At 35.3% G+C, this 16,198-nt stretch overlaps 3 protein-coding genes across 6 annotated transcripts in view; 1 reads left to right on the top strand and 2 right to left on the bottom strand.

Annotated features, from left to right (window-relative positions):
* LOC106116440 (cilia- and flagella-associated protein 45) overlaps positions 1 to 2,123 on the bottom strand; it is a 9,752-nt gene extending 7,629 nt beyond the window's left edge. Inside the window, exons 1-3 of the mRNA XM_013310282.1 lie at positions 1,929 to 2,123; positions 1,114 to 1,306; positions 47 to 248 (exon numbers count right to left, since the gene is read on the bottom strand). Of these exons, the coding sequence (XP_013165736.1) occupies positions 47 to 248; positions 1,114 to 1,306; positions 1,929 to 2,017 (484 nt within the window). The 5' untranslated portion in view covers positions 2,018 to 2,123. The remainder of the gene's footprint in view (positions 1 to 46; positions 249 to 1,113; positions 1,307 to 1,928) is intronic.
* Positions 2,124 to 2,677: 554 nt separating this feature from the next.
* Positions 2,678 to 5,491, top strand: LOC106116147 (S-adenosylmethionine mitochondrial carrier protein homolog). Its single transcript, XM_013309891.1, has 5 exons — positions 2,678 to 2,992; positions 3,399 to 3,519; positions 3,731 to 3,876; positions 4,205 to 4,459; positions 4,798 to 5,491. The coding sequence occupies exons 1-5, from the start codon at positions 2,933 to 2,935 to the stop codon at positions 5,071 to 5,073; spliced, it is 858 nt and encodes a 285-aa protein (XP_013165345.1). The 5' UTR covers positions 2,678 to 2,932; the 3' UTR covers positions 5,074 to 5,491.
* A 1,410-nt stretch (positions 5,492 to 6,901) lies between these two features.
* Rhp (GTP-Rho-binding protein rhophilin) overlaps positions 6,902 to 16,198 on the bottom strand; it is a 58,737-nt gene continuing 49,440 nt past the window's right edge. For 2 of the 4 annotated variants that reach the window (XM_013310274.1, XM_013310277.1), the window contains 12 exons: positions 14,090 to 14,243; positions 13,192 to 13,333; positions 12,786 to 12,877; positions 12,435 to 12,584; positions 11,774 to 11,923; positions 11,477 to 11,555; positions 10,919 to 11,017; positions 10,001 to 10,109; positions 9,085 to 9,215; positions 8,053 to 8,627; positions 7,775 to 7,924; positions 6,902 to 7,381 (listed from right to left, as the gene is read on the bottom strand). In XM_013310274.1, the coding sequence (XP_013165728.1) occupies positions 7,166 to 7,381; positions 7,775 to 7,924; positions 8,053 to 8,627; positions 9,085 to 9,215; positions 10,001 to 10,109; positions 10,919 to 11,017; positions 11,477 to 11,555; positions 11,774 to 11,923; positions 12,435 to 12,584; positions 12,786 to 12,877; positions 13,192 to 13,333; positions 14,090 to 14,243 (2,047 nt within the window). In that variant the 3' untranslated portion in view covers positions 6,902 to 7,165. The remainder of the gene's footprint in view (positions 7,382 to 7,774; positions 7,925 to 8,052; positions 8,628 to 9,084; positions 9,216 to 10,000; positions 10,110 to 10,918; positions 11,018 to 11,476; positions 11,556 to 11,773; positions 11,924 to 12,434; positions 12,585 to 12,785; positions 12,878 to 13,191; positions 13,334 to 14,089; positions 14,244 to 16,198) is intronic. The other 2 variants (XM_013310275.1, XM_013310276.1) reach the window with 2 other exon arrangements.

Raw genomic sequence — 16,198 nt, 5'->3', positions numbered from 1 at the left:
ACTGTTATAAAATGCAATGCATTGTTTTTAGACAGAAAAAACTCACTCTCTGCTCTGGACAAAGTATGAGCTGTCTGATCCGGTCCCTCGAGCTCCAGGTCCGCAGCACCAGCGGCTACCTGCGCGCCTGGCTGCGGCAGCAACTTCTCCTTCAGCAGCTGCTTGCGTTCCTCAGACTCTTTTGCCGCTTTCTGTATAGCCGCTTCCTGTTCGTGCATCGCCTTCAGTTGTTCCTCTTGACTTACTATCTGTTGAAGATAGTTTTATCATAATAATTTTATAAATGCGAATGTCTAGATGGATGAATGGATAGATGTTTAAAGGTATTAAAAACGGCTTAACGGATCTTGATGATTGGCACAGATGTAGAACATAGTCTGGAAGAACACATAAGCTAATCGTTAAGATTTTTTAATTCAGCGCGGACGGAGTCGCGGGCGACATCTAGTTTGTTCATATTACTATAACGTAATGTTGGCAGACTATATTCATACATAGACAATTTTTTTGTATAACTGTGAAATTTAGTTGTGGATTGTAAATATGAAAAAAGAAGAGTAATATGAAAATGAAAAAATAATTTATTAAAATCCAAGAACATAAGTTTACATTAAAAGGTTAAGCTAAGAAATTTAATGGATACAAAAAAGGTGGGTATTACAAGTATTTACCAGTATCCTCGCACTAGGCGCAGCCTGTGTCGCGAGGATCCTGCTCTTAAGTTTTATCAGAGGTTCGTTAGACGGCAACAAATTAAGTAAAATACAAATAATCAAGTGCAATTTGTTTTAATATGCAATATGCTATCAATTGCTTTATTTAATGAATTTCAGTTAGGGAAAGAGTTTTTAATTTATTATCTAAAATATTATACCGATTTTGAATACGCGTATAGTGAAGTATACGAAATTGTTAAGTCCTAAAGTTTAAATACGTAAAAAAAAAATTTTTCATATTAACATTACATGTAATTTAATATTATGTTACATTACGATAAAATCTCTTGTTTTGCATAAACTATAAATACGTATTATATAATATTTTCTTAGCTATTATTTGGTTGCAATATGATATCTTTAGCTAGAACTTTAAAAGAAACATCTACGTGTATACCTTGGCTTGTTTCTTCAGTCTCTCGAATTCTGATTTGTGCATAACGGCGGGATAGTAGTTGGGTTCAGTTTTAGGAACTATCAAATCCCTCCAACTTTCACCTTGCGGCACCCTCGTGTACTCTCGCTTTGGTATCTCGCATTTGTGTATCGGTCTTTTGGTGATTGGAAATTTTAAGCGGCATTCTGAAGGTCTAGGAAAATATCAAATTTAATTATAAGTATAGTTATTATCTTTACAAACTATAGTGTCAATTAAAACTTAAGGAATGAAGGAAGGTATAAACTGATATATAAACACTCACTTATATACGTCCGGTGGCGGCACCGACTAGACCGATGAAGGGCCCCCGATGGGCTCGAAACTAGTCGGTGCCGCCACCGGACGTATATACGTGAGTGTTTAGCCGTGTTTATATATCAGTTTAGTATAATGTCTCACGAAAGTTTGAAGGAAGGTATAATAAAACTGGTATATTTATAGCGTTAAAATTACTTTTCTATTCTACCTGCCTACCCACCCTATTTATGGGTTTCGTGGGTTTTATTCTATTACGGCTGCAGTTTCTTAATTTAATCAAAAATCATTCTATTAAAAGAGAGTTAATAATTCTTATGGAAATATGTTACTAATATTATAAATGCGAAAGTTTACATGGATGGATGGATGTTTTTTTAAAGGTATCTTCGGAACGGCTTCATAGTCTTCAGAGTCGCGGGCGACAATTACTTGTTTAATAGAAAAGAAAATCAATATCTGCCTATACGACTAGCTAAAGGGTTGATTACTTCTTATTTTTTGAACCAAAAGCTTACCTGTGAAGTTGATAGCAACCCGGTTCACTCCCTTTGCGTATTTTATGGTAAGGAATTCCCTCGTGAAGATTTTTCAACACCTTAGGCATTCTTATTTTTTATGTTATAAAAAGCGATATCTACAAAGTATAAAATTATATCAATCGATGTTTAAATATCACCTAGCAACCAAAACTTTGTTTAATGACAAGGTTTTCAAAGCAAAAGCGGTTAAAATATTGTTATTTTTACATTTTCGTAAAAAAAATTTAAGTTTGTTTTAAAACTCCTACTATCGATCAATCTTTAAAAGTTTTCGCTAATTTCTGCTTTACATATTTGAATTTGAGATACAATTTCTACCCGCAATATAAGTCAATGTCTTACGGTACGAAATTGCAAGATATTGTGTTTTATCTGATAAGTATGATTATTTCTTTTCTGCTGATGAAATAGATAAGTATCTTGTGAATTTTGTAGATAGTCAAACTTAAATATACATATTAACGGCGTGGAATGTGACACATTAAGTTTCTTACCATTTTGGTAACTTTTTGAGTAGCGGACTTCCGAATCTGATAACTTTTTTACATTGTTTATTTTCTTTCTTGCATGTAGGTACTATTAAAATCATTACATATTCAAACATTTTGTGGATTTCGGTGTATTTTGACGATTCTATTGAAGTAATGGATTTTGCATAGGTTATATTTTTAGTTGAAACTTAAATTTTAATCTGGTCACCCCGAAGAATAAATTGTTGAAAACTTCTATTAACGGGTCACCCCGTGTTTAATGTCATAACAACCCGATTTGAAATTGTAATATCTGTAGTAGTTTTTTCTTTTTTTTTGTAAATAAAAAACTGAATTTTTAATGTTTCCGTGTCACGGTGTTAGCGAATGATAACATAAATTATTACCGCAGTTACTAGGTGTATTTATTTAATACTTTTTAGTTAATTATGTAAGAGGTTATACAAAAAGTTGGAGACTTATTTTAAAACACAAATATTATTTCTCATCATGACTGGTTCATCAGAAGAAAAGCCGAAATCGGCAAACTTTTATTTTGCGTCGTTACTTGTGAGTAATTTTATTTTTTAATTTATAAATACTTGGATTCAGTAATGATGCAACATACCATAAAATGATTTTATTACCACCCGGTGAATCTATTCATGGTAATTTAATTGGCCTTGAAATACTAAGTCTATGTCTATAAAAATTATGATTAAATTAACTAGGAATAGTCTTGAGCGACTTCCGTAATCTTGTTTACTTTGACTTACGAAGGAATATCTGTTCCCCTCTAGTTTACTTTCTTCAATTACATTAAATATAGACTTTATTACTTTTATTATGTAATCTTTGAAACTATTTAAAGAAAAATTAAATTACAATATAAGAAATTCCTTTACCAATACAAATATATTACTATTGAGAAGAAGAAACAATTGAATAATCTTATACTACTCATTTCGGTATCCAGGGTGGTGCATTGGCTGGTATATCAGTAGACCTGACATTATATCCTCTGGACACACTAAAGACTCGCTTACAGAGTGAACAGGGCTTCCAAAAAGCTGGAGGCTTCAGGGGAGTGTATAAAGGTTAGAAATACAAAATTAACAATGTCAAAAAGTTAAGGTGAACCTGATACTATGTTTCTTTACCTTGTAAACCCTTAATGTTTTCCTGTAGATATATCCCAGCCGAGTCTTATATGGAACATCATCACCATGTGATACTACTTCAGAATCCATAATATCTAAATCTCTCAAATTGTCATAGCCTTATTATCTATTTATTTTTAATTTCCAGGTTTGTCAACAGTAGCAGCCACATCTATGCCAACAACGGCACTATTCTTTGTTAGTTATGAAGCCACTAAGAATGTGATACAACCTTTAGTGTTGCCGCAATATGCTCCTTTGGTTCATATGTTTGCGGCCAGTGTTGGTGAATTGGTAATGTTTTATAATTTCTTATATACTATCTATCACCATCAACTCTCTCTGCATGGCATTAAAGAAAACTTAATGAGTAGCCTATGTGTTCTTTGCCAAATTTCAGCAAGATTTACCCTCGAGATACCTTCAATCAAACATTCGCATTTATAATATTAGTAAGAAATCTGGCTTTAATTAGGGAAGAGAGCTATAATACTACTGATGTCATTGTTGGATAGTTGTGTGCTTAGATCTCTCTCTATGTACCTCTCCCTTTTTTCTTTTCCAGTGTTTTTTCATAGTCTTATTTTGCCTGTATCTTATAAAATGCTGTTTTTTTCTTCAGTTGGCATGTGTAATCAGGGTACCGACGGAAATAGCGAAGCAAAGAAAACAAACATATGTAGGGATAAAGAAAATCAGTGCTATATCAATATTATTGAAAGCATACAAAGCAGATGGATTTAGGAATGGTTTATACCGAGGATTCTTTTCAACTGTAGCAAGAGATATACCGTTCAGTTTGATTGAACTACCTATATGGGAGTTGTTGAAGGCAACGGTAAAGGAACGGAATAATGGAGAGATCACTGGTTTCCAGGTAAGTTATATAGCTTCTTGTTGTATTAACTGTCGCGTGTGACACTGTTCGTGTCAATTAAAAAAAAAATTAGTAGTCTATGAGTTCTTTCAGATTATGTTCTACATTTATGCCAAACTTTTCAAAATAAATCGATAGACAATAAATTACATTGACAGCTAATGAAGTGTGTGAATATAATTCCTCATTTTTTATTTATTTTTTTATAAAAGAAGGGCACAAACGAGCGGCGGCAACACCGAAGTAATCAACAATTCCATTAAATTTGATTATAGTCTTCTTTCTCAACAGCTACAACATTCAGAAAGTTTTTAATTCTTGTTGTTGTTTTTTTAAAGAGTGCTCTCTGCGGTTCAATAGCGGGAGGTTTTACAGCCGCGGTAACCACACCTTTGGATTTAGCCAAGACTCGTATTATGCTCGCCGAAGACTATGCGGAGACCAGAAAGTTACGTATCCGTCCGGTCCTGACCAGCATTTACACGGAGTCCGGTCTCCGTGGTCTTTACGCGGGCTTTTTGCCGCGAATGATGGCATTTACTTTAGGTGGTTTTGTTTATTTTGGTGTTTATGATGATTCGAAGAGATTGGTTGAGAAATTTCTAAATAGGTAGTACATAACAAGGTGTATGGTTGAACCTGGATAAAGGAGATACTGCATCGCGATATTTTACTTGTTTATAGAGGTGTCTCTTATCTGCCTTGCTCATAGAGGTTGTTTGTCAGGACTGGATTTTATACTTCAGCTTATCCAAGTTCTACTGTATATATTTTATAGGTCTAAGTTCATACTTGCCTTTAAGCTTATTGTAATGTAGTGAAGCAAAGGAATTGTGGTATTTTTTGTTTTAATTTAAACGATGGAAAGTATTTAAATGAAATACATTTCTTTTACTTTGTGTAATTTATGGAACGAATTTGTGTCAAAACGGGTAAATTATGAATATATTGATAATTATTTTTATCTGTGTAAAAAGTTAATGATAAACGGTTTCGTGAATGGTTGTATCTAGTTTGAAATTTTACTGTATTAAGAAGACATATTGTTGAATTTATATGATAAATATATGTTAATTGTTATAAATTTTGTTTAATTTCCTTAATGTTACCAGTTCTCTAATATATAAATAAAACTCCTCCACTCCCGTCTCCATATTACTTACCATTCTTGGCAATTAGTTCTTGCAATACTGAAAAATCCTACAAATAAAAATTTTATTTAATTAAAAACGATAAATAAATAAAAATTTGTTAAATACATTTTATTGCTGACAATACAATCTTTACATTTTATTAATATTACTATTACGAACTTTTTTTTACATCGATATACATTTATAACCTAAAAAAATAAATCTACAATTTTAATTCGTGTTTGACATTGACAGATTGGCGCGCATTTTTGGTTGCGATCAATGAATTAAGAAAATAATATACAGAATTTTAAATCGATCACAACCAAAACTAAAGAATGCGTTAGCAGTATATTTAAAGGATATAAAAATATATTTATGTGATAATATGTCGAAGAGTAAATATCGAATTATCTCGTAAACTCTAAACTGTGCACGTCTTAAATGAAATAAAGATGTGACAGTTCTGCAAGTCGATTAAAAAAGAATTTATCAATCTTCTTTAACTTATATTTTTTAATATGGTGTTCCAGTTGTCTCTGCCAATAAACACGTCAAAAACATGTCTTTTTCCAAGACATCGAGAAGTATGTCAACGTGTTTTTAAACGTGCTTTGGCTGTGCAAAAGACAACGGCTGCATTTTTTTTACATCATGATTTAAGAAAAACATTTTTTAAAAAGAATTTTAAAAATAATTCGATAAAAGAGAAATTAAAAATTGCGAAAACTGTCAATTTAAATAAAACGAATATTACAAAACAATTATTCGAGATACTTTATTTATAATATGACTGATATAGAGTTTTAATTTGTTCAAAATTAAAAAAAAAACAATTAAAAACGATATTATTAACAAGTAAATAATAAAATATAATAAAGAATATAAATCTTTCCTTTGGACGATCATAGCCAGAATTTCTAATTATATATTTAGGTAACTAAATATATATCAGTTGCAAATTCCGATTCCATATACATTCCGATTACCAAAACCAATAATAAAATAATAATCACATTTGATACAAGACTTTTCGCCTTTAATGACTTAGGAAATAATTTTCACTTCAAAAAGATAAACATTATTTTACTGTACATCAAAAATGTATTTTATTTTTTTTTATTTCAGACAACCAACAGTTGACAGTTAAAAAAAGGAAATGTCATTGTATAAGATTTTGGCGCGTAAAATAAATCTGTTTTAATTAACTGACAATTTAAAATTATTTGATTACTAACCTTTATAATATTGGTACGTTGGTGTTAACTTCAGTAATAAAATAAAGTTATGGTCGATAAAACGCTTTCGAAAAAGAAAAAGGCGGCAAACAAACAAGTTTTTTAAAATATATTTTTTTAAAAGAAAAAGGAAGAAGTTAAAAAGGAACTAACGAGGAATAAATTACACGATAGTTTACTTATTCGTCTGTAAAACCGGGACGTAGAAATGTAAATTTGAAACTGTTTTACTGACGGCGTCGTACAGTTTTGAGGTCGGTATCAGACTGTTTTACCAACAGTGTGTTGGTGTTTTACCGACGGTATCGTACTGTTTTACCGACGTACGTTGCAGATTATCTGTGCGTGAGGTTGATGTGGTTGTGTGAGAGCGTGGCGGTGGCGCGGCGGAAGGGGTTCCAGGAGGGTGCACGGCGGGGGCTGCGCGGGGAGTGTGAGCGCGGGGTGCGGCCAGAAGTCGCTGTTGAGCCGCTGGATGCGCTGGATGCACCAGACACGGAGCCCTGCTGTGACCCGCGCTGACCACCCACCTCAGTGCCACGCACTCTCGCCTGTACACGGGTAACTTCGTTCATGGATAATCACAATTTATAAATAAAATATTTCCAAAGTGATAAAAACAATAATAATAAATCCTTATTGCTTTGTTACAAAATTTTACGCTTTCTTTGGACTCTGCCTCCTGTGATAAGTAGCGAACAACGATATAAAAGCCTTTTTATAACCTCAGTTTTAGATAGATACTGTTAGGAAGAAAATCCGACACAGTGCCGGTGTACTGACGCAACACTAGTCTTACTAAAATGTCGACGTTTATGTTTGTGTCACATTCATTCTGACACTGGACTTTGTAAGGAAAGCACGGCATTAATAATGTCGAAGACTTATATGTGCAGTTTGTGTGTGAGTGTGTGCGTGTGTGCGAAGATATATGTGTAAGGTACCTTATGAGAGGTGTCCATTGGTGTGGCGAGGCGCAGTGTGAGCGCGGGTCCTGCCTGCTGGATCAGACGCACCACCTCGCTGTGCGCGCTCCACTTCACGTCCTTCTCCCCGATTGAGATTATGAAGTCACCCTCACGCATGCCACCGATCTGAACATAGATGGCGTTGTTGTTATTTTGAAACACGATAATGTTTTGTTTAGCACCCTATATGTTTTATTTGAAAGCAAACAATTGTAGAAAGAGAAAAATGAGATTTAAACTTGATATAAACTTACATCAGCCAAAGAGTTAGGTTCCACGGCGGCGATAACTACAGGCGCATCTCCCCTCACAGTAAATCCGAAACCTTCTTCATCCTTGTTATTGGCCACATTGTATTCACTCGCCACTCTTCTCAACTCTTTCCGTTCTCTTTCTCTTCCGTTCTTTAACTTGGATTCCTTCTCTATCTCAGTAGTAAAATCGTATCGATCGTATTCGATAACCTTATGATGGTAGTCGTAGTTATTATTATTATAACTGTTTATATAGACGCCATTTTGTTTCGTAACTCTCTTCTCATCTAGAATCTTCTCGTCTCTTATTTGGTTGTAGTACGTGCTGTTATCTTCTGAATGGTCGCGTTTATCGCTCAGTCGTCTTCTGAGTTTGTCTTCTTCTCTGCCGTTCTTTCTTTCCCGTCGCGCTTCTCTTCTCTTCTCCGTGTTCTTCTGGAGTTGGATGAGACGGGGAGCGCTCCAGTGTCGTTTCGCGGAGAACACAGCAATGGGTCCCAGAGATTTGAATAAATCTTCAACGCGATGTTGAGCGAAGTCAGGTGGTGTTAATGCTAGTTCAAATTTAGATGCAGCTGTGGAAATATTACCAATATTATTAATGCGAATGTTTATTTGAAGATATCTTCAGAACGTCAGAACGGATCTCGATGAAATTTGGTATACATATACAACATAGTCTGGAAGAACACATAGGTTACTAATTACGTCTTTTTTTTACTTCCTCGCGAAAGGAGTCGCGGGCGACAGCTAGTGGATAAAAAAAATAAAATATTTAATATTATTTATAGTATTACCAATATACAGAAGAATAACAATTGAACCCACACATTTTTGTGACTGAGCAGTCACTGTTTGCCTTGAGGAGGCATTTACAGCTTCACTGGGCTTGAGGTGGCCCTTGAGGCTTAACCTCAAGCTTCAACCCACACAATGTAAACTACTTGAGTACATTGGATTAGCAAAAAATTCCATGAGCGTGTTTTAATTAGCGAGCAGCGCCATCTATCGGCGGATGATGAAGTGACATACGCAGTATGGGCGGCGCGTCTATGATGTCGGCAAAGTCCGGCTCCTCGTTGCCGCCGCGCGCCCGCGCCTGCGCCGCTCTCTCGCGCTGCGCCGACACACACCGACACAGCGCCTCCTTGCCGCGCAGCTCTCTGACATACATACATACATACATACATACATACAATCTTATACAAAATGAACAATTTATATATTCTTAGCAATAGCTTAGAATTATACTGTGATAATTATTGTTTAAGGAAAATTTTAATTTTTTTAATATCTTACTAATATTATGAATGTGAATGTTAGGATGGATCGATGTTTGTTTTAAGGTATCTCCAGAACCTATTCATGGATAGAACTGAAATTTGCTTTTAATGTAGAACATACTTTAGGACAACAAAATCGCGCACTAATTAAGACGATGTCGAACCTCCGTAGGGATAAGGGCAGGTTGATGATAAGACGGAGTTGCGGGCGAGACCTAGTATTAACATAAAGGAGTAAAAATGACACCTCACATATTCCCATCAAGTCAAAACAGAATTACAAAACATTACCCTCAATTATTTTATACTAGCGGAGCCGACAGACGTTGTCTGACAATTTGACAATGCGATGGTAGCGCCGTCTGTCGGATCCAATGTAAAACATTCCAAAATCAACAACTACTAATAAATTAAAAATTAATTAAAAAAACATTGTCCAGCGGACAAAATTGTGAATCTAAACCATTCCCAGATCCCCTTGAACATACACAAAAAATTTCATCAAAATCGGTCCAGTTTTGAGAGAAGTTCAGTGACATACACACTCACAGAAGAATTATATATATAAAGATTAAACAAAATAACAATAAATAGTATATATTTATAATTCAAATAATATTTGTAAAAAATTATATTCTTGTTAGATGTGTTGTTAATGAACTGACCTGCACATCCTCTGCAGTCGCAGCGCCTCCTCGTACAGCGCGAGTGCTTCAGCGAGATGCGCTCGACCCAGCGCTACTGGTTCTACATCGGACACGCTATTGTTGGACCCTGGGAACAAAAATGTTGACAAATACGTGATACATCTAAGTTAAAACGAATGAAAGACGCTAACAAAATAATTATTAAAAAAAAACAGTAAATCAGTTTCTGTGAATATGCATAAAATATTTTTTTTTGTCGATAACATTTCGTTCTTAATAAATGGATACGTTATTATTTGAAAATGACACCTTTGACTTCGTTCAGATTTGCTGACAGATAATTTTATCTCTATTATTAGTTTGAATTCTCACCAACGCTACATCGCTACCCGTTAATGCCAAAATGGCAGAAATTTTACATTGGTAGAGCGAGCTTTAACATGTTCGCACGAATAGTCCCGGCTCGCCCGGTGAAATACCACGACCACATAGAAGACTGGCGTCTAGTGGAAGCTATTCCAAGTACAGTCTGATGAGTGTGCGTCCCGGAAGCCTAATTTAGTCCTCTTTCCCTTCCCATCCTTTTCTTTATAAGGAATGAATAGGAAGTGGAAGTGGACTTTCCGGATGAGAGAATGCTTGGAAAGGGAAGATATTTTCTTTCTGTGCATCCTCTCCTCCGTGGATTAAAGGTAGGCAACGCATATGCAATTGCGTATGTCTATGGACAGTCACTTCGCTATTTCAGGGATTTCAGGTGACCGCTCGCTCGTTTGCCACCTTGTGTTATAAAAAAAGGCACATAATGCTATAGCTTATAGCCTGTCCATGTATAGAGGTCACTGAACCGACGACGTAGAGTATTTACTTTTAATCCCTAATCTAAATTGTAGTAATTAAAGTATGTTTTAAGTGTAGAATATAGAGAGGAGTTACCCTGCGTGCGGTCCGGTGCGTGCAGCTGAGCGAGGCGGTCTGCAGCGCGCGCGCCCGGCGCCTGCAGCAGCGCCACGCCGCAGTACTGATGCGCTAACGCTGATAAACAATTATTCGTCACAATGGGTAGGAAATAAATCTCCTTAACTACATTCCTATACCTACTAAAAGACGTTGAGTTTAAGATTAGGGAGCGTATCTATACTACGTGACCCGTTTAGGGGGGGGGGGGTAGCGGAGTCTTTAAAATACTACTGTCGGTGCAGGAGGGAGGGGGGCTTTGGTTTTTGTGAACCAAAAATAAACAGGTCACGTAGTATGGGTATGTTCCCTTACTGTATACTTGCGTCTAATATATTTTTTTTTCTTTTTTATTTAAAATTATTAGCAGATTTTTTTGGAAATTTACTATTTCTTTTACCATTCCAATTAAGCTCTAGGCTTGTGCTAGGATATGGTTTACAATAGTCGAATGGCGGGATTCGAACCCCCGACCTCGTGATCGGAAATCCTTACCCTTAACCATTAGGCTATTGGCGCTTAAATATTATATATTACCTTTATAGAACTCAGTCTTGACGTGGACAAGTGACACCCACGAGTATGGCACGTAGTTGAATACACCTTCTGTCTGCATCTGTAATAGCATTATATATCATATAAATACTTGTATTTATGCGAAACTTATTTGAATATGAAGAATAATCCAAAATGTACAGACTATTAATTGCTTAAATATTGCATTTATTTTTACGAAAAAGAAAATTTAATAACAACGCCATCTAGTGACAAATAATTCAAAAACAGCGCCATCTAGTGAACACAGGCTAAAATGTTTCTTTTATGACATGTTACTTTATCGTATAGTTGTTTGTAGACGTGTGCTAGTTGAGCGCTCTCCTGCGCGAGATCAAGGCACATGTCAAAGTCTGCAGGTAGAGCTTCGCCGCGTGCTTCCCGCGCCTGTAGTTGTAGCTTCTCGAATAGACACTCGCGTGCTTGCGCCTGTAATAAAAAGTATTTTACACTGCCATCTATTGGTGCGGATTTATATTTCTTGTTTTTGGAACAACGCCATCTATTGTTTTTTACACAATTTCTTAAGGTTATAAATTATGACAGTAATAAACTAGAAAATAAATGGGTAATGTAAGTAAATAACGATGGAACTTTAATGCGATCTACAAATGAAATTATTGTTTCAAACAGAGCGCCATCTATTGTTTATTTAAAGACTCGCGTGTATTATCTATAGATTGAACGGCTATAAGACATAGTATTTTTGACTATTTGATGTTCGACATTTTGGCGTTGATGTTAGCGATATATAGCGGTGGTGAGGATTGGAACTAATAACATAAATACGAGTTAACTGTCACGTAACATCGGAACGAAGCAAAGGCTATCATTTCTAAGAAGTCGCCTATCATTTTATGAAGATTTTTTTTAATTAACACTTTGGCTGAGTGTAGATGGCGCTTTGCTTAAACTGATTTTATAGAGTTTGGTATCTCACCGTCATGAGTGTGCCGAGTACAAGCAGTGTGTCCGCAGCGAGGTCAACAGATGGCGCGTTTGTGAAGTTCTCATGTATATAGCGTAGTGCGCCCGCAGCACGGAGCAGCGCGTCCACAGCGCCGTCCAGACCAGAACATGTCGTGCGTTCCTAATTAAAATTAAATACATTTTACAACAAACAGAATTCTCTAAATTTGTAGCAATAACTGGATAGTAAAGAAAGTAGACTAACCGTGGGTTTCTAAGACCAAAATCGATATGACGATGACGATATGTTTACAGTTATTTTGACCTCAGAAATCAACGGTAAATAAATGAAACAATAATTATGACAACATTTTTCAATCACCTGTTTAGCACCGATCTGTGTATAGATACCAGCCATGTTGAACAGTACGCAGGCCTTTTCAAATGCAACCGTGCGCTGACATGATGGTACTCCTAGAATTTATGAAATAATTTAAAATATCAAAGAGAGCGTCGATGGTTCAAGGGCTAAGCACTTGTCATGTAATCCGCCATGTCTATGGTTCAAATCTCGCTATTTACCACTGTGTTTTTCTATTTGCATATGTACATTTATATGACGTTCTTACGGTGAAGGAAAACATCGTGATGTTATCTCTGCGAAGAGCTTCAAAGATATGTGTGAAGTCAACACGCATTAGGCCAGCGCTGACTATGACATAATCACCCTTAACTTAGGGTAGGCTCCGAGCCCATCAGTGGGGACGTATACGGAGCTGATTTCTTACCAGTTAAAGAGTCGAACCATTCAAAGTAGACGCCTAGAGAGCGGTCTGGTGGGAAGAAGCGTCGTTCAATGAAATACAATTGATTATAATATTTGAACAACAGCGCGACGCCGACTGTAGAACGGACTGGAGTTCGCATCGCCTGGAAAGCACGGAAACATAATGGTAATATTCCGGTAATATAACAAATTAACTGTCGCCCGCGATAAAAAAAAACTTAATAAGTAGCCTATGTGTTCTTCTAGAGTATGTCCTACATCTATGTCAAATTTCAGCTAGATCCGTTTAGCCATTCCGGAGATACCTTCAAACAAACATCCATCTAAACATTCGCATTTATAATATTAGTAAGATTAATGGCCTGATCTTCTAATATCTAGTTGAGGATTGCATGTAGCTGAAATGCGTATGCTAAGATGGATGTGTGGTGTGACAAGAAAGGATAAAGTTAAAAATGTGTATATTAAAGGAAGTTTGAAAGTAGCGCCAGTTATCTAAAAATTGAAGAGTAAAAGATTAGCGTGGTTTGGACATGTTATGAGGAGGGATGATGATATAAGCAACAAAGTAATGAGATTGTATGTGGATGGCTACAAAGGTAGTGGAAGACCAAAAAAAGTATGGAATGACTGTGCGAATGAGGATATGCGTAGGAAGGGGGTAGATTCCGAGATGACGGATGATAGACGTGTGTGGAGGAGTAGTTTATACTGTGCCTGCCCTCAATAGGGAAAAGGTCAGGTTGATGATGATGATTAACGGTTAATGTTAGTTAAACTTTTGAATCAGTTCAGATGTAAACATGGTTAGTGATGAAGTCGAGATAGATCGAATTGGAGGTGGAAAAACAAGTGCTCCTCCATATAGAGTTAGATAAAGAGAGAGAGGTGGTAAATACCTGTCTCATATCCATAAAATCAGAGATGGCGTCTTCGTATGCAGCTGCGTCTTCGCTGTAGTGTTCCAAAATGAAGTCTTTGAATGGCTCACGGAAGTCCACCTCTTTCGTCTCTTTCAGACCCAAAGGGATCATTGGCATCAGGCATTCTTTGCTGAAAAAAAAAGTTCTGGTCACTTTTCAGTTCTGTAACCTCTGGTCTTTATAACTTCAAATTATACTCTGTAGTTTTATTAATTGTTGACATTTATTGTAATTTGAACCGTATTTCAAAGTATTATGGTTCAAAATCTATGTAAGATAAGATATGACAAAAAAGCTCTCTGACTACCGGATACATTATTATGAAGGTACGATGTAGGGTTTAATTTAAAAGCGGAAGGCGTTTTATTTATACCTTAAAAAAGTAGGAATACCATAAAGATTTATAAAAATTGCGCATTTTCTATTAATTTGTTTAATTCGTTCAATTTTTCATTTGTTTCTACTACAGCTTACTCGTAAGCGCGGCGTATACGCGATATCCACGGGTAAGTGCCGTTTGTATTATATTATATTGTTATTTATTGTTATAAAAGAACGATGTTACTTCTTACTAATGTTATAAATATGAATGTTTAGATGGACAGACGTTTGTAAGAAGGTATCTGCAGAACGGCTGAACGGATCTCGATAAAATTTGGCATAGATGTATAACATCGTCTGGAAGAACACATAGGCTACTAATTAAGTTTTTTTTTAATTCCTCGTGGATGCAGTTGTGAGACAGTTTGTAGATTGTAAATTGTACAAGTTTCAGCATTGTTAACTAATAATTATAGATTTTTTCTAAATAATATAAAATCGCTACAGCTTATGACATAATCCACAGCCTTATTGAATCGCTCTCCACACGTCGGCGTATATCAATCAATCAACTAGCGGTATGTAATTCATTATAACAAAAAATACGCTCCTTATACGACAACCATTTCACTTTGTATCCGTACGTTTTATTGGGACGCAAGCCATGTTAATAAATCTTTGATTAAAAACAAAAATGTACTATTCTTTATTGCATTAACTGAACTCAGAGACGTACTTAAATGCGCTTAGCGCTGATTTTTTAATTCATAATCTTTGAGTGGCTGTAAGACTCGATTTCTTACTTACTTAAAATTAAAAAAAAAACTGACATCAGAAGTTGGCGCGCAAAATTAAGCGGCCATTTTTTCCGTCGATTAGAAAGCGTCGATGTGGCAACACTTTCTTTGTGAATCCGACAAGGGTATGGTTTAATTTTGAATTAATTTCTTGCTTTATAATTTTCTTTATCGTAATTTCTACTCAGTACAGTTTTCGTAGTAAACAATTTTTGACTTTTGACATTTAATAAAAAAAAACAACAAATATTTCTTAAATTTAACGTCATAGATTATACACATCCAGAATGATTTAATTATTCCGGTTTGACATTTTCTTTTTAAACTTGTCTATTAAAACTGGACAAGTTAATTTGACAAAAAAGCCACGTATCCCCATATACAGAGACATAATAAATTCATATAAAAACTAACATCTCGCGTATAATTATACAGGAATGGACGATGTTTACTTAGACTTAATGTTTTAAAAGAAGTTGTAATAAGTTTGTAGAAGAGGTTTAAAAAAGTAGCAAGTAAATAATTTATATAGTGTTTGCTTTATAAGGAACTCTTGGAATCTTTGAACTTTTTTATAGTGGAAAAATTAATTTAACTGAGGTGAATTATTTTTAATTCGAATAGAAAGCAAACAGTAAAAGTATCATTAAAAAAAAAACATTCCAAAGACTATAAATCAAAACACATTCGTTATTAATAAATACATAATCTATGACATTCGTTACGTAACGTCAAAATAATTCGCGGCAAAACTTTTGGCGCAATAAAAATGTCTCAAAGGATTTTTATAATGTTCATATTGATGGAATTTATATTTTAACATTCAATACAATGTTGCGAGAAAGTTTGAGTTAACTATTAGTTATTTCGTAACATTTTGTTATACAACACTTCTAGTCATGGAAGAATCGCGTATATATTTTTCTTTTATGTCATAAGGTGGCAAACGAGCGAGCGGCCACCTGAA

The sequence above is a fragment of the Papilio xuthus genome, unplaced genomic scaffold (assembly GCF_000836235.2).
Source record: "Papilio xuthus unplaced genomic scaffold, Pxut_1.1 DF827756.1, whole genome shotgun sequence".
Lineage (NCBI taxonomy): Eukaryota > Metazoa > Arthropoda > Insecta > Lepidoptera > Papilionidae > Papilio > Papilio xuthus.
The sequence above is the reverse complement of the archived record's forward strand: the minus strand, read 5'-3'. Positions and strand labels throughout refer to the sequence as shown.